The sequence below is a fragment of the Carlito syrichta genome, unplaced genomic scaffold (assembly GCF_000164805.1).
Source record: "Carlito syrichta isolate Samal-C Ts95f unplaced genomic scaffold, Tarsius_syrichta-2.0.1 Scaffold308134, whole genome shotgun sequence".
NCBI lineage: Eukaryota > Metazoa > Chordata > Mammalia > Primates > Tarsiidae > Carlito > Carlito syrichta.
Window position 1 is genome coordinate 29,814 of NW_007252230.1, and position 23,235 is coordinate 53,048.

The 23,235-nt window shown below is 41.3% G+C and overlaps 1 protein-coding gene across 1 annotated transcript in view; it reads right to left on the reverse strand.

Annotated features, from left to right (window-relative positions):
- SLC35D1 (solute carrier family 35 member D1) overlaps positions 1 to 23,235 on the reverse strand; it is a 54,549-nt gene that overhangs the window by 25,947 nt on the left and 5,367 nt on the right. The window contains exons 6-9 of the mRNA XM_008065020.1: positions 22,500 to 22,602; positions 17,936 to 18,028; positions 1,481 to 1,548; positions 304 to 382 (exon numbers count right to left, since the gene is read on the reverse strand). Coding sequence (XP_008063211.1) covers positions 304 to 382; positions 1,481 to 1,548; positions 17,936 to 18,028; positions 22,500 to 22,602 — 343 coding nt within the window. The remainder of the gene's footprint in view (positions 1 to 303; positions 383 to 1,480; positions 1,549 to 17,935; positions 18,029 to 22,499; positions 22,603 to 23,235) is intronic.

Here is a 23,235-nt window from a genome sequence, read left to right on the forward strand (position 1 = left end):
TTCCACTGGGGGCTAAAGGGACACGCTTGTCACTGCCAAGCCATCAATCTGCCCAGAAACAGGCCTAATTCTATTTCTCCTTCTTCTCACACTTCTCAGAGCTAAATTGTTTGCCAGTAGAGACTATGACTTCCCTGCATTCTTAAAGACTGTTTCAGAAACTATCACCACAATTAGTCTACCGAAATGGGCATGAGGAAATATGGATTTGGGTCCTTAAGGTCATGGCCAGACTCTTATTTTAGAGGAACAATTTTCAAATAAAACAGGTACCAAAAAGACAACAGAATTTTTTCAACGTACCTTAATACAGCCAACTATTGTAGTTGTAAGAGCAGAGTTATACTGAGTGCACAGCACTGTGGCGTACATCAGGATAAATCTGGAATGAAGAAGAAGGAGGCATGTTACAAGTAAGATCCAGGTGCTCACTTTGTAAAAATCTGTAGCCGAGAGAAACAACCAGTTTTGACCATGCTAACGCATTCTAGTCACTGACCAACTCTGAGTGTTCCCCACTTCACTGCTTCTTACACTGCAGCTTCAGATTTTAAGAAATCTCGCTAAAGAGAAACACATGCCTATTTCCTTACCGGTTGTTTTTCCTTGCTGTGTCACCAAAACCCTGATCTATACGGGGCACTCATGATTATGAGTGAAACCATCATTCACCTCAGCCAGAGACAGAAAGCTCAGCTCTCACAGACCCTAACTCCACTGCATATCTCCCACGAGGACAATGTGTCGCTGGGCCAGGGTGAGGGCGAGAGATCCTTAAACTTGGAAGAAAACCAAATAAAAAAACTTGAAGAGGGAACAAAGTTTCACTGAACAACTAAGAGGCAGCAGATGGAGCTCCCTGGTTTGCACTGACGCTTCTGAGCCCGACTTCATGCCAAGGCACCACTTGGGCTTCATTCTGAAGCACCTGCTCACTGAGTGCCAAATCAAGTCACAAGCAGCCACTGAACTGACAGGCCAAGAGAACAAAAGAGAAATGTGGAGGTGAGCATAAGAAGGATGTTTGCAGACACCGCCTCTCTTTCTATACACTCTCTTCTGAGAGGAAGACAACATGCCGAAGAAGGGTCAAATGGCCCCAAGTCTGAACGCTGCCACTGCCACCCATGACTGTACAAACACTGATTTGCTTAAGTTCTGAGCCTACTTTTTGTGGGTAAGGGCACAGCAATTCCTGTCAAATGGTCAATGGAGAGATAAACAAAAAAACGCATGTTAAAATATAATGGCACTTATCACATAGCAGGTTATCAGTTTCTTTTCTTTGTGACTTTGGGTTCAGTTCAGAAGCCCCGAGAGCATCATCCCAAGGACTAAAAACCACCTGAATTCAGAGGGTCAGCGATCCTTAGCTGACACAAGAGACAAAACGGGATTCCGGGAGGCAGGCCTCTAGAACTGATGCCTCTAACCGATGTCTCCAAGAAAGCGATCTGCTAACAAGCAAGCCGAGGCTCACCCCATCACACAGGAGAGGGTGAACTGCAGAAGGAAGAGGGTGTCAGCCCAGCCTTCGAACTCCACCGCCTGCAAAACACAAGGAGGCATTAAGTTCAGAACAAGCACTCAAAATCAGCCGTCCCACTCATTTTTGGAAATCCTTCTATGTGTCTGCCTCCAACACACCACACACACACACACACACACACACACACACACACGCGCACACACACACACACACACACACACACACACACACACGTCCCTGCATCACTCCAAGGACAGAGTGATCAAAAATCTCATACATATGGAGTTGAACTAATAAGTCATAAACAGTTTCAAAGGTTTTCTCCTTTCCAAAATGTAATGTGGGAGAGAATTTGTACTTTTTCCTGCAGGTGCAAAGGAACTGCTATTTCCTTGAAGGCAAAAGCCACACCTGGCCAGTCACAGCAGTTCTCCCACACAGCTGTAATGTGCTAGTATTAAAGCCTTTCTCAAACATTAAGACACATTTCCTTCCTGTAACATGTGAAAGCTCAAGCACAGCCTTAATTACACAAATCCAGCTGAGGTCTGTTCAGGAACAATCGATGTTTCAAAACAGGTAATTCCAAAAGCAAGGAGTTTTTTGTTGGTTGTGTGAAGCCAACAGGAAAGGAGAGAAATGAAAAGGTATATTGATCGTCTCATCCAAGGAGCGTGTTTCTTTCAAGTGCATAGCTTCTTCTGCAATGGGAGCTTGATAAGCAAATGTGAGAAACACTCCACCTTTCAGCCCCTCTGCCCACCTGCCAGCTTTAACTCCTGCCACTCCCACCTAAATCTCCCGGCTCTAGGGCTCCAACAGTATCAGGCTCCTTGTGGTTTGTTAAGCACAACACTGAGTTTCAGACTTGCCTGCAACAGGCATCTGACTCCTGCTCACCCACCAAATTGAAACTCAAGGTTTCTTGGTGGGCCTTCTCTAACCAAATGAGCCTCCCTCTGTGCCTCAGTCCTTCTCTCCAGGGCTCTCGCCTCTCAGAACCGCAAGTCTTCCTAGACCACGTCTGCAGACTGAGTTCTCTGAGGGAGGACCCACATCACATTTATCTCATCATATCCCTGACATAGCACTTGACAGAGACGTTCAGCTTGTCTGTGGTTCTTTCGTTGTCGAGGCATAATGCATAGAAAACGAACTTCACCAACTTTAGGTGCTGACAAATGTATAGTCATGTGACCACCATTACAACCCTAACAAGGCAACCCAATCCCTCCAGAGTTCCCTCCTGCCCCTCCCCATTTCTAGCCCCTGGCAACCTGGATCCATTTTTTTGTTACCACACTTTTGCTGTCAGCAATTTCATATAAACGCTTCTTTCACTTGGCATAATGCTTCTAAAATTCATCCAAGCTATGTATATATCAGTAATTTCAGTGATTTATGCATTTTTATTGCCGATTAGTATTTCATCAATGAATATACCACAATTTGTTATGGATATTTATTGGGTTGTTTCCATCAGTTATTATTATTTTTTTGAGTTGGAGTCTTACTCTGTCACCCAGGCTGGAGGGTAGTAGCATATTCACGGCCATCCCAGCACCGACCTGCAGGGCTCCAGCGATCCTTCTGCCTCAGCCTTCCAGGTAGCTGGAACTACAGGTGCACACTACCACGCCTGGCTAATTTTTGATTTATGGTAGAGACAAGGTCTCGCCAAGTTGCCAGAGCTGGTCTCGAACCCGCGGGCTCTGGCAATCCACTCACCTCAGCCTCCCAAAGTGCTGGAATTATAGGCTCAGCCACTGAGACCACCACTATTATGAATAAAGCTTCAACGATCCTTTGAGCACAAATCTCTCTATGGACATGTTATTATTCTGAATAAATACCTTGAAAATGGGATTGCTGCTTCTTGTGGTAAGTACATCCTTAGCTTCACACAAAACTGCCAAACTATCTTCCAAAGTAGCGTCACAATTACATATTCTTAGCAGCATTAAATGAGGTCCCACTGCTCTACATTCCCAGCAACACTTGAAACTGTCATAGATTATTCTAATAAGTGGGCAAGTGGCAACTTGTAATTTGAATTTGTATTTCCCTTATGAGGTTGAGGCTCTTTTAATGAATGTGCTTATCTGACATCAGTATTTCTTCTTCAGTGAAGAATCTGTCCAAATCTTTTGCCAAATTTTTATTCAAGTTATTTATCTTCTTATGGTTGACTTTTCATGAAAGAGTTCTTATAGAGTTTTGTTTTGTTTTGACTTTATTATTATTTTTTGAAATAGGGTCTCAATATGTTGCCCAGGCTGGTCTCAAACTCCTGGCTTTAACGTATCCTCCCATCTTGGACTCCTCAAAGTGTTGAGATTACAAGCATGAGTCACTATGCCCAGCCAGAAGTTTGGTTTTTTAAAAATATATTGTGGGTAAAAGTTCTTAATCATACATACATTATGGTATATATACAGATAAACACACACATATATAAAGTACAAATATGTTCTCAAGCCTGTGACTTGTTTTTCATTTTCTTAATGGTGCCTGTTGAAGACTAATAATTTTACATTTTGAGGTAGCCAAACATCAATTTTGTCTTTTATATTTCTGGCTTATAACTTTTTTTTTGTAGAGATGAGGACTCGCCAAGTTGCCTAGGCTGGTCTCGAACCCACAGGCTCAGGCAATCCTCTAACCTTGACCTCACTTATAACTTTTTAATGAAACCTAGGTCTAACCAAAAGTTACAAAGGTTTTCTCCCTCTTGTTTTATGGTTTTAGCTCTTACAGTTAGGTCTATGAGTTTTTTTATATTAGTTTGCTAAGGGTGCCATAACAAAGCACCACAAAACTGAACAGCTAGAACAACAAAAAATTGTTTCACAGTGCTGAAGGCTGCAAGTCCAATCTCTAGGTGTCCACAGGGTTGGCTCCTTCCGGGGCCTAGAGAGAGAATCTGCTTCATTCCTCTCCTGCTTCTGGTGGTTTGTTGGCAATCTTTGCTGTTCCTTAACTCTGATGTCTACCTTTCTCATGTATATGGTCTGTGTCCCAATTTCCCCTTTAAAGAACACCAGTCATACTGAATTAGGGGCCCGCTAAACTCCAGTATGACCTTATCCTAACTAACTACCTCTCAATGACCCCATTTCCAAAAAAGTTCACATTATGAGGTACTAGGGGTTAGGACTTCAACATATTAATTTGGAGGAGAGGACACAATCCAACAACACAAAAATTTCAGGTTCATTTTTGTATATTTCATGAAGTCAAGATCAAGGTTCAATATTTTGCATATAGACATCAAATTGTTCCAACATCATGTGTTGAAGAGACTACCCTTTCCTTATTGATTTATTTTGGCACTTTTGAAAAATGGCTGATTACATGGTTGATTTCTATTTTTAGATTCTCTATTTGTTCCATTAATCTCTAAGTCCAATACCACACTATTTTGATTATTGAAGCCTTATAAAAGTCTAGAAATCAAGTAGACTAAATCCTCTGAAATCTTCAAAATTGACTGGAATATATACAAAGATCTTTGTAATTCCATATAAATTTTAAAACATATTGTCAATTTCTACAAAAAACTTTGCTATAGGATTGGGTGATATTGAATGTATAGGTCAACTTGGTGACATCTGATAAATTAACATCAAGCCTTCTAATTCACAACTATAAAAACAGTTTATTTAGGCCTTGAAAAACTTCTCTTGGCCAGGTGTGATGGCTCATGCCTGCAATCCCAGCACTCTGGGAGGTCAAGGTGGGAGGATTGCTCGAGTCCAGGAGTTTGAGAGCAGCCTGGGCAACATAGTGAAACCTTATCTCTACAAAAAAGAAAAATAAGCTGAGTGTGGTGCACGCTTGTGGTCCCAGCTACTCAAGAGACTGAAGGGGAAGGAAGGAGGCTGCGAGGGAAGGCTCTCCTAGGCCCAAGAGGTTGACACTGTGGTGAGCTGTCATTGTGCCACTGCACTCCAGTCTGGGAGACAGAGAACCTGACCCAAAAAAACAAATAAAAGAAAATCTACAAATTTCTCTCATTACTTTGTAGTTTTCAGCATACATGTATTGACATAACTTGTTAAATTTATCCCTAAAAATTTCATAATTCCGAAGCCATTATTATTATTTATTTTTTGAGTTGGAGTCTCACTCTGTCACCCAGACTGGAGTGCAGTGGCCACTCCCGGCCACCGCAGCCTCGACCTGCTGGGCTCCGGCGATCCTTCCACCTCAGCCTTCCGAGTAGCCGGAATTACAGGTATGTACTACCACGCCTGGCTGATTTTTTGATTTATTGTAGAGATGAAGTCTCGCTGCCCAGGCGGGTCTCGAACCCGCAGGCTCAGGCAATCCACTCACCTCAGCCTCCCAAAGGCGCGCGATTACAGGTTGAGCCACCAAGCCCAGCTTCGAAGCCATTATTAATGGTATTATTTACTTAGTTTATAAGTGTTCATTGCTTACTGTATGGAAATAGTTAATTTTTGTACAATGACCTTGAATCATGCAACCTTGCTAAGGTAGTTAATAACTTTTTTCTAGATTAAGGTTTTCTACATATGTTATCAAGCTTTTTATAGTTTTGCTTTTTCCTTTCTAATCCATATGGCTTTTGATTTCTTATTATTTTATTACACAGATAAAGCCACCAATATAATGTTGAACAGAACATTAGATGAGAGCAGACATCCCCACCTAATTCTCAATCTTCATGAAAAAACACTCAGTCTTTCACCATTAAGTATGTCAGCAATAGATTTTATGGTAGACGCAGATGTCCTTTATTACAATGAGAAAAGATCCCTTCTATTCCTGATTTATGTAGAATATTAAACTTATGAAGGGTGTCACATTTTGTCAAACGGGTTTTCTGCATCTACTGAAATGGTTCTTCTACTTTACACTTGTTAATATGTGAATTGTGCTGGTTTTCAAATGTTAAACTAACCTTAATTCCTAAGATAAATATAATTTGGTCATGATATACTTCCACCCCCTGCCTTTTTCTTTTTCTTTTTTTTTGTTTGAGTAGGGGTCTCATTCTGTCTCCCAGGATGGAGTGCAGTGGCACACTCATGGCTACTGTAGCCTCGGACTTCTGGGTTCAGGCAATCCTTCCACCTCAGTCTTCCAAGTATCTTGAACTACAGACGTGTACCACCATGCCAAGCTAATTTTTTTTACTTATTGTAGAGGCAAGGTCTTTCCAAGTTCCCAGGCTGGTCCCGAACCCTAGGCTAAGGCAATCCTCTGGCCACCACCTCCCAAAGTGCTGAGATTATAGGTGTTAACCACCACATGGCCATATTGCCCTTTTTATATGTTGCTGGATTTTTTTCTGTTGTACTATAGTTTTTCCACTCCTTCTAATATTTTTGCCAGATTTTGGTAGAAGATAATGCTGGCCATACAAAATCAAGTGGAAAGTCTTCTCACTTCTTCAAGAATTTATGTAGAACTGAGATGATATATGCAAAGATAAGCTAATTAAACTCGGAGGATATGCAAACATTATTTACTATTACTGCCGATCAGTAATGACAAAAATAATGCGAGAGAGCATTATCATTTATTGTAGAGACGAGGTCTCGCCAAGTTGCCCGGGCTGGTCTCGAACTTGCTGGCTCAGGCAATCCATTCGCCTCAGCCTCCTAAAGTGCTGGAATTACAGGCTGAGCCACCGAGCTCAGCCCAAATTCTCTTTAACAGAATTAACAACAGCCTTATTATCAAGTTAACTTTAAATAAAACTATTCAACAGAATTGGGCTACTCATGTAACCTATTTCTTCATAAGTGAGCTTTGATACGTAGTTTGTCTTTTTCAAGAATCTATCCATTTCATCTCAGCTGTCAGGTTTATTAGCATAATGTTGCTCATAATATTCCCTTACTATCCTTTTAACATATGCTGGCTCTGTAATTATGTCCCTCTTTCATTACTGATATTGGCAATTTGTATATTCTCACTTCTTGGCTAGATCAATTATCTATGAATTAGCAATTATATTGTCTTTTTAAGAAAACACCTAGCCAGTTGCAGTGGCTTACGCCTGAAATTCCAACACTTAGGGAAGCTGAGGTGAGAGGATTGCCTGAACACAGGGGTTCGAGACCAGCTTTGGCAACCTGATGAGACCTCATCTCTACAATAAAGAAAAATCAATTGGGTATGGGGTGCATGCCTGTAGTTCCAGCTACTTGGAAGGCTAAAGCAGAAGAATCACTTGAGCCCACCAGGTCAAGGCTGCACGGCTGTGAGCATGCCATTCATTCCAGCCTGGTGACAGAGAGAGACTCTGACTCCAAAAAAATAATGATAATAAAGAAAAGAAAAACCTAGCTCTTAGTTTCGTAGGTTTTTATTTCATTGATTTCTGCTCTTGTCTTACATTCCTTAAGCTTACCTTGATTTTAATTTTCTCTCATTTTTCTAGTTCCTTAAGATAGACACTTAGGTCAGTAATTTTAGATCTTTACTCTTTTCTAGTATAAACAAGCTATGGATTGCCCTCTACACACTACTTTAGCTGCATCCCTCAGATATTGCTGTTTTATTTTTTCATTCAGTTCAAAATATTTTCTAATTTTCTCTGTGATTTTTTTCTGACTTATGAATTATTTAAAGGGCATGTTACTTTCCAAATATTTGGTGAGTTTCCAAATATCTTTACGCTATTGATTTCTACCTTAGTTCTGGTCAGGAAATATACTTCTGAGGATTTCAATTCTTTTTTAACTATTAAGACTTGCATTGTGGTACAGAATATAGTTTATCTTGGTAAATACTCTATGTGCACTTGAAAAGATGGTATGCTCCATTGTTGTGGAGTGTTCATTTGCTTTGTTTTTGAGTGGAGGTGTCACACTGTTGCTCAGGCTGGAGTGCAGTAGCACGCTCATCATAGCCTCAACCTCCTGGGCTCTGGCGAGCCTCCTGCCTTGGTAGCTGGGACTGTAGGCAGGTGCCACCATGCCTAGTTCATTTGTTTATTTTTTTGTGAAGACAGGGTCTCTCTATGCTGCCTAGGCTGGGAGTATTCTAGAATGTCAACTGGGTCAGACTGGTTAATTGTGTTATTCAAATCTTCTATATCTGTCTTTCAGTTTCATTGTTTCATCGGTTCCTGAGAGAAATGTTAAAATCACAACGGTAATTGTGGGTTGGTCTACTTCTCCTTTCTTTTCCATCAGTTTTTGCTTCACATATTTTGGATCTAGAAGTTAATCCTTTTATCATTATGAAATGTCCCTCTTTATGGTATAGTTGCCTTCAGGTGTATTCTATCTAAATAGAATGCTTGTTGAGCTTCTTGTATGCGTGGCTTTAGAGTTTTCATCAAATTTGGAAAAATAAAATTTCGGCTCCCCCCTCAGGGACTACAACTACGCACTAGACCTGTCCTATAGGCCACCAATACTCTCGCTGTCTCACATTCCTTTTTCTCCATGTCCTTCATCTTGGATAGCGTCTATTCCTGTCTTTGATGCATCGATCTTTACTTCTTCTAATCTGCTGCTTAATTCCTTCCACTTTATTTTTCATCTCAGATATTATATTTTTCATCCCTAAAGTTCTAACTAGGTCTTTTTTAGAGCTTTCTTGTCCCTTCTCATCCTTTCTTTCTCTACAGTCCTTCAGTGGTTATTGTCCAAAGTCTGAAAAACATTTCAAAATGTTTAGTTTTCTAGAACCTTAATGCAGAAAGGCAAACCCTGTCCCTGTTATTCCAGCATAGATTCAAATCCTGATCTGAATTATAAACCTATCTCAAATGATGCTTTCACTAAGAAGCCTTACATAAAAACTTAAGTTGCACATTAGTCTCTTTCCTGCCAAACTCTCCAGAACACCAAATACTACTTTTAACAGGTAAATGACTAAGTATGTGTTTGTATGTAGCCATCTTTATGTACATGACCATGTAGATCCTGTAAATGCCTTGATGGTTTCTCTCTGTATCCACAGTGCTTGAAGTGTAAAAAATAGTAAAAAATAAGAAAGAAAATAGTAGACATTTAACAACCGTTTGCCAGATGAATGAAAAACAGATGAAACATTTCATGTACACGGTCTAATGCTATGCTCTTTCATATCCATAAATACAATACCTCTCTGATGAAAAATCATTAAAGCACAATAAGCTGGCCTAGGATTCGGGAGATTGGCTTCTGCTAGCAAGACTGTGAGTTCCTTAAGGGTAAGGACTGTGTCATATGTCATTTTGGCATAGCTCCAAGTACTCAGAAGTGCTAGGCATGATCTGTGGCCCAGCATCATTTTCCATGGACAGATGAGTTGAACTTTGCTTTTTAACACACATATACACACACCTGCCTGTACATGCTACTAAAAGCACAAGTTTCATATTAAATCTTATTTTTAAATAATTTTATTTTATATGGATTTGAAACTGAACCAGAATCTCAACTACACTTACATTTTAACTGTCCACATTTCAACTGTTCACAAGACTATCAGTTTGCCCTAAGTTTCCCCCCCAGTTTTATTAAGGTTTAATTAACAAAATCTATAATTTGACATTTTCTTCTAATGCTAAAAGGTCATTTTAAATGCAAATGACTTATTAGTCTTGCACTGAGCTTTTTTTCCTTTGGAGAAGGCATAACCCAATAAACCAACAAGTGGGCTTTTGGGAGGGTTACTGATACCCTGCAGAAAAAGCCATTGTACCTAAAAAAAAGTAGTGGAACAGGATTCAGGAGCTAAGTATCTGATACCACCTCACCACTGCCTCACTGTGCCAGACTTAGATTCTGCGAGAAAGAACTATGTGGGCACTAAAGTTTCTTCCAGTTGTGACAAAGTATCAGATCACTTGAAAAGCAGAGACTGCTGGGCATTGTGGCTCATGCCTATAATCCCTGCACTTTAGGAAGCGGAGGTGAGAGGATTGCTTGGGTCCATGGGTTTGAAACCAGGCAAGACCTCGACTATATAATAAATAAATAAAATTTAAAAAGCTGGGAGTGGCGACAAATGCCTGTAGCTCCAGCTACTTGGAAGGCTGAAGAGGAAGGATCGCCTGAGCTCAGCAGGTTGAGGCTGTGGTGGCCGTGAGCATGTCCAGCCTGGGCGATAGTGAGATTCTGACTCAAAAAAAAAAAAAAAGCAGAGACTTTATTTTACCCAGGCTAAAACGTAACAGAAATCTCAAGCCTAAGAACTTTCCTCTGCATTATCCTCCTTTCTTGGCTAAGCTATTCGTTTACCCTAAAGTCATCAAGCAAAAAGGACAAGCTGCTGTATTAGACGGACTATGACGATCCTCTGAGCCTTAGTTTCTGCATATGTAAAAAGAAAAACAATTAGGCCTATCCTGGAGGATTATCAGGATTAGAAACAATATGGATACAACTCCTGACTGGAGGAATCTAATTCAATAAATGGAATCAGCAACTACATATAATCATTACTGATTAATTTTCTACTGGAGACCTATGAGTGGAAAGTAATAATTGTATGGCAGGGACTCAAATAAACCTCTCCACACACCTAAGCGCCTTCCCTTCTTTCGCTCTAAATATCTCCTCTGCTTTCAGCGTCCAATTCTGACGTCTACTGCATCCCAACCATGTGCCAGGTCCCTGGCAGGCTTTGGAGTTTATGCTGAAGATGGTTTTATCAGGAGCAAACCTTGGCAATAAAAAAGCACTGCCTATTCTATTTTGAAAATTCTTTCCCCCAAAAATTATTGAGAAAGAAGCGGATCCTTATCTGAAAGAAAACCGCTAGGAAATTTGCTAACTTCCTCAGGCAGCAAGAAGATAAAGTCAGTGGGGCAAATGATCTACAAAGTTCTCTCTCTACCTTGGGACAGCTGGCAAGTTCACAGAACCATGGTCCTGGGCTACCCACTTGACTCTGCCTTACTGGAACCATTTGCTACAACCGACTATGCCTTACTGGAACCAATTGCTACAACCGCTCCTGCTCTGTCCCCTGTCCTAGCTCAGGCAAGAAACTGGGAACCCAAGTATCCTCACTACCTCTGCTCAGTAGGGCTCTAGAATGGCTAGTGTCAATCGAATAATATGCAGGCAATGGGAAAGATCTAGTTACTCATCCCTAAAGAAAAATGGATCCAACCCACTTATTTACATGAGGACACCAGGGCCCAGAAAATAAAAGGGATCTGCCTCTATGTGGAGAGAATAATTCCGGGTTTGAAAATCAATCTGTCTGGCCCACAGAGTGACCCAGAGAAGATGAGTAACTCTGAACAGGCTAACCCAACAGCCTGACATTTCTTCATTATTTAGTCAGCAATGCTTAGTGAAAGACACCTCCAGGAAAATGATTTGTGTAGCAATGTTGCATGTGATCTATCCGGTAGTATAATGAGGACATTATATGGTGTGCCGGTGCCTACAGAGCTGGCCTTGTGAGGCCCACAACAAGGGGTCTGTCCTTCCACCCCTGCATGAGAACACCTAGCAGAGCATGCTGACAGAAAGTCAAGCTCCAACACCTGGACCCTAAATCGCTGGCTTTGTACTGACAACATTCCCTTCTGGAGGCAGCAACTCTAAGTTTAAAGGCACCTGTCCCGACACTTTGGAAAGTCATTGGCCAAGTGACAGCTATTGCACCTTTATCTAGGTAAAGTAGGTGTAGGTATCTTTTATTAACAGTAAGTAGATTTTTTTTTTAAAAGAATGCTTTGAAGTTAGAAGGTATATGTTTAAAAAACTAAATGCTAAATATATTGGCTCCATGGTAAACCCAGAACTTGGAGAACCTTGAATAAACTTAAAAAATTAGTTTGGTTTCTCAGTATACTCTGCCAGGCTTTGCTCTGTGTGCTCACTGGGATGAGCTGTCCAGCTGGACCTTGTCTTTCCTTTTTTTTTTTTTTGAGTTGGAGTCTCACTCTGTCGCCCAGACTGGAGTGCAGTGGCTGCTCCCAGCCACCTGCTGTGCTCCGACAATCCTTCCGCCTCAGCCTTCCAAGGAGCTGGAACTATAGGTGCGCGCTACCATGCCCAGTTAATTTTTTGATTTATTGTAGAGATGAGGTCTCACCAAGTTACCCAGGCGGGTCTCGAACCCGCCAGCTCAGGCAATCCACTCACCTCAGCCTCCCAAAGCACTGGGATTACAGGCTGAGCCACCGAGTTGGCTGTCTTTCCATTTTCATGGTAATTCCGCTTTTCATTGTTGGCCTCCAATTCTCTGCAAAAGCTATGTCAGTCAGCCTTTTGCTGGATACTTGTCCTAACTGCCTACTAAGGTTAACAGTGAGACTTTGAGAAAATAATTTGGATCTAACTTTGCTTCAATTTGCATCCTGGATCAAGAGTTTGCAACTCTGAATAATGAGAACAAGTTGATTTGTCCCATATCGTCAGTGATTTTTAAATTTAGAATTCATCACAGGAAAGCCATCATTTATAGAAAAACTTCATCTTTTTCATACTGTTCCTTTTATAATTTTAAAATACATTTATAAGATTTTTACAACCAAAGAAATACAGAAAGATTTAACAGATTGAAAAGTCTCAGCTGGGCTCAGTGGCTTAGCCTGTAATCTCAGCACTTTGGGAGGCCGAGGCAAATGGACTGCCTGAGTCCACAGGTTTGAGAACAGCCCGGACAACTTGGTGAGATCTCTTCTCTACAATAAATAAAAAATTAGCTGGGCGTAGTAGTGTGCACCTGGAGTTCCGGCTACTTGGAGGGCTGAGGCAGAAGGATCACTGGAGCCCAGCAGGTCGACGCTGTGGTGGCTGTGAGCTTGCCGTTGCACTCCAGCCTGGGTGACAGAGACACCAACTCAAAAAAAAAGTCTCCCTCCCATTCCTGTTCTACTTACCCTGTTCCCACACACATGCACAAAAATTGGTGGTTATTGTACTAGTTTCATGTATATTCTTCTAGGGTTTACTCAAATAAGTGCATAAAGTATATGTGTGTATGCATATATATATCCTTATTTTTCTTTTTCTTTTACCCAACATTAGCATACCATATGCATTGTTTTTTGTTTGTGTTTTTTAGAGACGGGGTCTCTCTTACTCTGTCATCCAGACTGGAGTACAGTGGCACAATACTGGCTCACTACAGTCTCAAACTCCTGGGTCCAAGTAATCCTCCCACCTCAGCCTCCTGAGTAGCTAGGACTACAGGCACATGCCTGAAACAATCTGCCTCACCGCCCATAGTGCTGGTATGACAAGTGTAAGGCACCAGGCACAGCCCACGTGAGCTGTCTTGTACTGTTTTTTCATTTAACTGTTGAGCACAGAGATCTTTTCGTTCAATAATACAGAGAGCTTCGTGCAAAGTGGCCAGCAGTCCATCAGCTGAGAGCAGCTTACCAACACTGACGATCAGGGAGCACCAGGCACATGTCAGCTATGAGAACAGCTGTGTGCTGTCCACGCTGGCATGGCTTTACTCTTCAGAAACAGCCGCAAGCCCAGAAAGAGCCCTGCTTGGCGAACCTGCCGTCCAACTTCTCATTCTGCATATGACAAAGCAGGGTGGGAGAGCAGAAGGGACTTCTGTGAAGTCAGACAGCACTGGAGGCTGCTGGTCCCTCCATCTGGTCCCAGGTTCTCTCCACTGCGCCACTTACGTCACAAGCTTTTAAGGACCTGTCACGCCCTGCAAAGTAAATTTCAAATTCTCACGTCCTAACTTAGAAGCAGGACTTGGCATGATGGAAAGGGAAAGCGTGAGCTTAGAATCAAGAAACCTGGGTTCTAGCTCCAAGTCTTCTCCGAGCCCCAGGCACTTCATTCACGAAGTAAGAGGCTTGAACCAGACGCTCTCGCAGGCCTCCTCCCACGTCGCCGAGGACTCTGACCTCCAACTTCTTCAGCTGGGCCTGTGCTCATGCTGTGCATTCCCCCTGTAATGTATCTTTTGTGTCTCTTCCACATTTCTTAAGGCCCGCCCTGACTTTTCCCGCTATTTACCTACTCAAAAAGCACTAGGCAGGCTGACCTCAGGACTAGACTTGTTCTTCCCTTGGCCCAGAATACTCTCCCTCTAAAGAACTATGCCAGTTAGTCTCTCTGTCCATCCAGTTCAGGGTCTGTTAACACAGACCTTATAAAAACACTTCCCCTAACCATCTGATCTAAAATAGTACCTCCTCATCATTTTCCTCCTTGTTTTACTTCTTCACAGGTCTTACTATACAGTATAATTTATGTGTAGTCTATCCCACCCCACTGGAACACAAGCTCCATTAAAGCAGGGACTTTTGTCTTCTTTTTTTTTTTTTAACTTAGAACAGCACCTGACACATTGTAAGGAAGGAGAAAAAACACAGCTCTAAAAGACATACTAAAAATGAAACTGACTTCTAGAAAACTCTTCGCTGAAACCTTGCCACATACCCCCCCCCCATAACGTAAACCCTTCTTGCCAGGGCTTCTGACAAACAGACCTCTGGTCATTATGAAACTGAATCTTCCAGGGGAAAACAAACTTCAAACCTCTTGTAAAATGCTGTAAGCATCCTGGACACCACAGGTCACCTAGGTAAACTCTGCCACACAAGGAAGACATTTGGCATGACACTGAGATGGCATAACGTCTAACACCAAAGCGCATATTCATCTGTAAGTCCTATCAGTATTCAGGTTTGGAAAAAATTGATGTGGGTTGAATCTCAGTATCGACTGTTTAGAGGAATAGTTGCTGATTTTCTTTTGTTGTTGTTGTTGTTGAGTTGGAGTCTTACTCCGTCACCCAGGCTGGAATGTAGTGGCATGCTCACAGCCACCCCAGTGTCGACCTGCTGGGCTCCAGTGATCCTACCACCTCAGTCTTCCCAGTAGCTGGAACTACAGGCACACGCGACCTTGCCCGGCTAATTTTTTGATTTATTGTAGAGATGAGATCTTGCCAAGTTGCCCTGGCTGTTCTCGAACCTGTTGGGCTCAGGCAATCCACTCACCTCAGCCTCCCAAAGTGCTAGGATGACAGGCTGAGCCACTGAGACTAGCCTAGCACAGGACTTTGTTAGCACAGTAAAGACGCTCAGGAATACTAAGCTGATTTGAACTTAAAATGAAATTGTAGTGACTTATCTCATAAGCACACGAGGAATTTAGAAAGGCAAACTTAGAACTCTCACTTCCTGTTTCAAAGTCAATTCACAACCTACAAAAACAATTATTATTCAAATCATCTATGTTGTAGTTCTGTTTGTTGGCAAACCTCCACGAGGCAGGTTGCCCCAACCTCAACAAGGAGACAGAACTGACCCACTCTCATTTTATATCCCCACAGTGTGCCATAGAACCTCTCCCGCTATACTGCTCTTAGGTTGACATGTCTGCCCCCCAAGAAGCTGTATGATCTTCAGAGGTAATAATACCACTCAATTCATCTTCTTTTTTTTTTAATTACCTGAACTGACGCAGTGAGACACACACAGTACTTAATAACCACATGAGAATGCTGAGAAGACGACATTAAGGAGAGATTGCTAAGAAAAAGAGCATGAAATCACAGGCTAGCCAGTGTCCATCTGTACCCCAATAAATATAAGAGCCATATTAATTAGCAATAAGAGTGAGGATGAACAAACCTTGTTGTGAAACCCCAAAACACTGATGAGGTATGACTACAAAGCAGTGAGTTCAGCTTCCATCATTAGCTTATCATTCCAACTTGAAAATAGCTGGACAAACTGACATTTTTCAAAAACGTTATTCTCTAAAATAGAGCTTTCTGATCTTTGCCTGGCACTTTCATTAAAAAAAACAAAGACTACTCAGATTCCACCGCTGCTCAAAAACAGAGAAAACCTAAGTCTTACCTGGATACGGTGGCTAAGTAACTTCTGATAGCATGAACAAACATGGATAATTATACTGAAGCATTCTAAGTTAAATGTGAGTTGCTGAGCTTTGAAATGTGCATAAACTATGCTATAACTTCTACATAAATTATCGTCACTCTGGAATAAAGAAGTGTCTCCTCTGGTCAACTCTTTCAAGTGGCTACAGCCACTAGTCAAAGTTTCCACTTAATGGAAGTTGCACCTTTGCTAAGTCCTTAGAATACCTCACCACACTAATTCTTTCAACTTTCTCATGTATAGATTGGCCTCAAGATTTGGAACTACGAGTCCCACCATGAGGGGACTGGCTATTCTGTACTGCATTCCTGTCCCAAAGCCGAAGAGTGAGGGGTGCTCCTGCCAGAGTGTGCTGGAAGGAGGCAGAACTGGGGAAAGTCCGTGGCCTTCAGAGTCAAGCTTGGATTTAAATCTCGACTCTACGACCCACCAGCAGCATGGTGTTGGGCAAGTCTCTTAGCCTCTTTGAACCGCTACTTCCACATTAGTAAAACTGGTGTAATTCAAGCTTTCTTGATCTGTGATGAAGACTCATAAATAAAGTGACTCACACGCAATAAAGACTCAGTAAATGTTAGTTCCTCATCCTATTTTTCTCATGGTCACATAATACCTACTCAACACTTTATTAGAGCAACAGCTCTGTTTCCGACTCTGGTGCCGTTTTCAGGCCTGTTGGCAGCCAGGTCACAGTTCAGTAAAACATCTAGACATGGATTCAAGATGATCTGTACCAATTCTTTAAAAGAAAGAGGTCCTGACAGGAAAAAAGTTTCAGAAGCTGTCAGTCTTTGGCCTTTGGTCAAACCGAAAACCTTTATTTCATTCTAGCTCTCACTGATTTGTGAGAATCATCACTGTCAATTAGAATGAATAGCCAGCACATTTATTCTGAAGAAGCTACTAGAAGGGAAATCATTAGAATAAATCTTGTACAGAAATCCCTGGCAGAATTCTGGATTTCCATTTAGTTTGCAAAATTGTATGAATTCTAAAAATATGGTATCAATGCTCCTCCTGTGGATAAGAGCTTGTTTTAGAGAAAAATAATTCTCTGGATTTACTTTGCTGCTCTATTTTGGGTCTATTTGGCTAAACATTTGCAGAAGTTTGGTAAACTACTACACTAGTTGCTGTTTCTATGGCTAAGTCATCACACAGTGCTAAATATCTAAATATCTCCTAAGGGAAAAAAACAATTTGGGAGTTAAGCAAGGATGACAATTGTACACTAAACAGAGAACATCTAGTAATGCCTAGCACTTTATTTAGGGTTTAGAGAATTTTATAATTTCAGGACTTCTACTTCTCAAGGATAGTTTGCTAGAATTTCCATTTTTATAGTTTAGTAGAAGTGCAAAAATTCCCCTCTTCTATCCTCCTGGCATATAAGGACACTTGTTGGCAAGCACTATTTTTATGTTGACAGCCAGAGCTATTTTGAGCCATTTTAGCACTATCCAGTGTTTATGCCAAGAAAAGAGGTTAGCTAAGGAGTAAATTCTCAGCTTTTGGTCACTTAATAAGCACATTTCTTGTGAACAACCCAAAAGTCTATCTTTTGGTCATAAATAATAGTGTAACTCATGAACATAAGCCATTAAACCACAGTCAGAAAATCCTACCTTTTGTGCATCTCCTGTGAAATACGCAATGGCCAGGGTGGGCAGAATCATGAACAGTGCATTGTAGTAGAGCAGACCGTATTTTCCCAGCTCCTAGAACAGTAAATAATTAGGTGTTTCATTTGGTTCTAGCAGATAGATACATACAACCTTGTACAGAGTATCACCCCAATTATACATACACATGGCAAGCACATACTCCACAAAAGACATAGCCAATTGGGCAAGTTTTGCAAATATAAAGATATAACCTGAACTTTCAAAAGACCCCCACCCAAAAAGCAAACTTAAAAGATTTTAAACCTATTTGAAATAAATTCCTCAAATGTTTAAGATCAGAGAAATAAAAAATGACAGCAATTGACTGCCTCAAAACAGCAAGCAAGGAAGAGATTATTTTGAACTCACACAACACTCACATAGATCCCTGAAGCTGTTTCCTTTCCAGAACCGAAGCAAGAGTCATCAAGCTAGTCTTGGGCTTTTCCGAAGCATAACAGAGTATCATGTAAAAGAGGTGGATGGACAGATCCAGAAACACAGACTCACGCTACACCAACACAGAAGACAGCACTTCCCAGAGAAGTCATTCTCAAATTATGTATATGAAGTACAGTGAAGACTAACATGACTATAAATGCAACTTCCAAGACACAATATGATTAGTTGTACCCTTAGCTATCGGAGAGCAACAAAGGATAACACCCATCTTCATATGCAGGGAGCCTGTAAGAGCTTTGAGTCTATCTCTGAAACACAATTCTGGGACATTCAGCAGGAAGCAGAGTCACCCGAAAAAGTAGGCCAGGACTTGGGGGTGGGGGCTGGGGGAGAAGGTAAAAGAGTGATAAGGATATGGATGGGTCCAACACCTGCCTAACTTCCAAGACTGAAAGATCACTGAATGATATACAAAGGTACTGTCTCGAAAGCAGCTTTGAAAAACTAAAAACAAATATTCAACAAGAGAAAACTAGCTGAACAGACTATATTACAGCTACACAGTGAAACATGACACAGCCATTAAAAATGTTTAACAATGCAGAGTAACATGAAAAGGTGTTTATGGAATAGTACTAAATGAAGAATAAATAAGTTGTACATGTACATATACATACATAGGTGTGTACACACACACAGAGTACAGGCTATCCACCAAAACAGTGCTTCTTACGTGATGGTAGGATTAAACATGATTTATATTTTCTCCCTCTTGCTTACCTCTGTTTTCTACTACTTCTATCATCAACATGTATTATGTTATGTAATCCAAAAATGTTTTAAATCTCTATTCTATGTGACTCATGCTCAAAGGCCCATGATCACAGCATGAGTCACATGAAATCACAGGGAGTAAGGCTCCTGATTACTAAGAGCATCTCAGTGCAGCCACACTGCCTTCCAAGACGAGCCAAGAAACTGACTGCTTACGCACCACAAGCATCAGTGACAACATGTGCTGCAACTGCATGCAGCCAGAAAAAAGATACACTGGGCAACCTTTCAGAATGGGTGTCCAGTCCTCAGAGGCCTGAGTGCTATTGCAGAAGCAGAGGATGTGTACACACACAGATACAGATCACCCAGATAACTGACAAACCAGAACTTAAATGCCAAAACTGCTCTGTCTTTCTTTTCACATTTAACTCCTTTGGATCTTTAGTCCTGTTTTCTTACAGTAAAATGAATAAAAACTAGACTTAGGACGTCATCATAAACACGCATTACTGTATGTCTTGATGCATTACAATGTGTCAAAAGTATGTTTTTGTGTGTGTGTGTGTGTGTTTTTTTGAGTTGGAGTCCCACTCTGTTGCCCAGACTGAAGTGCAGTGGCCACTCCCAGTCACTGCAACCTTGACCCGCTGGGTTCCAGTGATCTTTCCGCCCTAGCCTTCCGAGTAGCCGGAATTACAGGCACGCGCTACCATGCCCGGCTGATTTTTTGATTTATTGTAGAGATGAGGTCTCGCCAAGTTGCCCAGGCGGGTCTCGAGCCCGTGGGCTCAGGCAATCCACTCACCTCAGCAAAAGTATGTTCTTAAACAGTGTTGCTCTTACCAGTGTTTAATAATCCCTGCATACTTTTTTTCAGTATTTCTTACTTTTTAAAAATAGAGACAGGGTCTTGCTATGTTGCCCAGGTTGGTCTTGATCTCCTAGCCAAACAATCCTCCCACCTTGGCCTCCCAAAGTGCTGGAATTACAGACGTGCGCTACTATGCCCAGCCTTCTTTTCAGTATTCCTATCTGTCCTTTACAATTTTCCATTTTCTCTTGTTGTTACCTGACCTTTTATACTGCTGGTAAGCCTCTGCCTCTAAACAGAATTCCACCTTCCAGTTTGTTGCTTCTAATCCATAAACTAGAAAAAACAAATCAATGAGCTTAAAGTTCTAACACCAATAAGTCATTAAGTAATTTCTGAGTGAGAAACTAAAGGGCTTGCCTAGGAATAAAATACTCTGAAATGCTCTTTCTTTCTTTTTCTATGTTCTCGGGTGTACTCTAGATTGTGCCATCCAATATGGTAGCCATTAACCACATGATGCTATTTAAATTTAATTATAATTACATAAAACTTCTGAATCAGTTCTTTGATTGTACCAGCTACTTTCCAAGTGCTCAAAGGCCGAAATGGCTAGTGACGGTTGCTAATGGACAGCAGAGACACAGGAGATTCCAGGCATCATGGGAAATTGTACTAAACGGTGCTGTTCTCAATAGCTGAAGATGCTACACAAAGAAAATGTTATTAGTAGTACCTATTTTCCAAGCAGTAAATGGGCCAAAGAAAAAAACAGTATAAGACGAAATCTCAAACTATCCATTTTTCCAGCCACTTTTAAAAGATAAAATTTTTGCTAGTCACCTCCATTAAAATGCAATCATCACACAGATTTACCAAGGCAAAGACAGACAAAGCAGAGACAGTACATTTAAAGAAAATGTATTGGAAACAATTGTGCCCTGCTCTTAGTTCTTCAGAAATACCCAAAAAATCTCTCTAAAAATAGCAAAACCTCCTAGGATAGATATGCAATCTAAATTTCTTCTCTAGAGGAGAAAGCAAAATCCGTGGCCAAGATAATGCCAGTCGGATACTAACACTGCTCTCAAGTTGGTAGGGCATTTATTTCTATTTATTATCCGAGCTCCAAAAAAGAACCTTAAGTAGATTCAGAAATACTGTATACACACCAGAACAGCCAAAAACTAAGCAGATGAGGTTATGAGACTCAAGAGAAAGTATATGTAGGAAAATAAGATAAAGTCATGACTAGTTATAAGATTTTTTTTTCCTTTTTTTTAGAAAGCAGGATTTATTGAGAGGACAGAAAAGCTCCCAGAGCAGGAAGGGAGCAGAGGAGGTTGCCCCGGTTATAAGATTTATTTGAGATAAAAATGTATCAGCAGCTAAAGAAAAACCATAGTGACATCTAAGATAAAAATTTCGTATGGGTCCTCCTATAGGACACATTATGATATCAAGGGCAATTCTTTTAATAACAACCCTAGGATATATAAAGTTGAGTTCTGTTTGGTTGTTTTTTATAGTAATGTAATCTGATGACATAATGCAGCAAAACCAATGTGATTCAAATAGTCAGCATTCTGATGGTCTGGCTTGATCTAAAAATAAAATGAGATGGGTGCAGTAGCTCACGCTTGTAATCCCAGCACTTTGGGAGGCCAAGGTGGGAGGATCACTGAAGCCCAGGAGTTCGAGACCAGACTGGGCAACATAGCAAGACCTTGCTCTACAGAAAACAAAATAAAAAAAATTTGCCGAGTGTGGTAGTGAACGCCCACAGTCCCAGCTACTCGGGAGGTGAGGCAGAAGGATCCCCTGAGCCTGGGAGGCCAGGGCTGCGGTGAGCTGTGATTGTGCCATTGCCCTCCAGCTTGGGTGAGAGACCCCAACTCAACAACAATAACAAAAAAACACAAAGCAGATAGTAAATACACAGAAAAAGTCTTTCAAGGCTTTGTGTGCAGGCTACAAGAGGAGGGCAAAGAGCTGGGCAGACAAAGCTCACGGGGACAAGTCCCACGCCAGGGGCCTCAGTCTACCCGAGAGGCCCTAGCGCTCCCCGACGTTTCCCCTTATTTGTACACCACACACCCGAAGCCATCTTGTTTTGCAGACCCTTTGCATGCTCACTTCCCTTTAAGTCTGCCAAAAGGCTTCCAGTTCTTTCTCTCTCTCCACCCAGGCCTTCGCCAAGTTCTCTAGAACACAGCCACGAGCACGTAAGACACTCTTCTCTAACAAACAGCCTTTGCTTTTCCTACTCCACATTCACACCATCTCTCCCAGAAAAGCCAGCCAGCAATCAAACCCAGGTGCTAATTAATTTAAAAACCAAGTTTCTTACGTGGGCACCAAAGGACAGGCATTTAACCCTCACAGAGCCCCGTGTCTCTTTCCCTAAGCATGTTCATCCCCCTAAGAGAACATCACTCTAAGCATGTTCTCTCATCCCCACTTTTCCCCTGATGAATTGACACCACCATTCCCAACATCAGTGCACATCTGTAAAAGAAGCTTTAGATGGCTTACCTTTGAATCCAATTTTTGTTTTACATATGCACCATTTGCTGCTGTCAGGACATCATTTATCAGAATAAAAACATAACCTTCCAGATCAAATGCCAAGTCAGAGCTGCAAAACATAAGCAACACTTTAAGAACAACTTACATTTGAAAAACATGCATTTATTTTAAATAGGTCTGAACTACAATAACTGCAAGAGCATATTCTTATCTAGGAAAGTGAACATTAGGCATTTTATCAGCTACGAGTATTTCTTAATTCCTGTCAGTTTGCAATTTCATACTCAATAAGGCATTCTTCAAAGATGAGAAGTACTAACACTTAAACACATAATTAACAGTAATCAGTCACTTCAGTTAACAGCACACTGCCCTAAACTCAAAGCCAGACAGCAGGAAGCAACCAAACTGACCATTACAATACACCTGTGAAGGAGGCAGAAGGCATGAGAGCTCAAATTCAAAGACAAAGGAAACTAAAAGGATTAAGTTGTTAACGTCACTTCCACACGAAAGGCAGAACTATGTTGTTCAGGTTGTTGGGCCCATGAGGGATGACATTTCTGAAATGTGGATGATGGTTAGTTCTGAGATATAGCTAGACTGGTGTCTAAATACACAGTAGAAATTGAAACACCTAAATAATTGTTCAATGAACCTGTGAGTTTCAACTAGGGGAGATTAGGAAAGCTGAAAATTTCTGCTGCTTAGTAGAGTACCAGGCATAAGACAAGAACCTAGC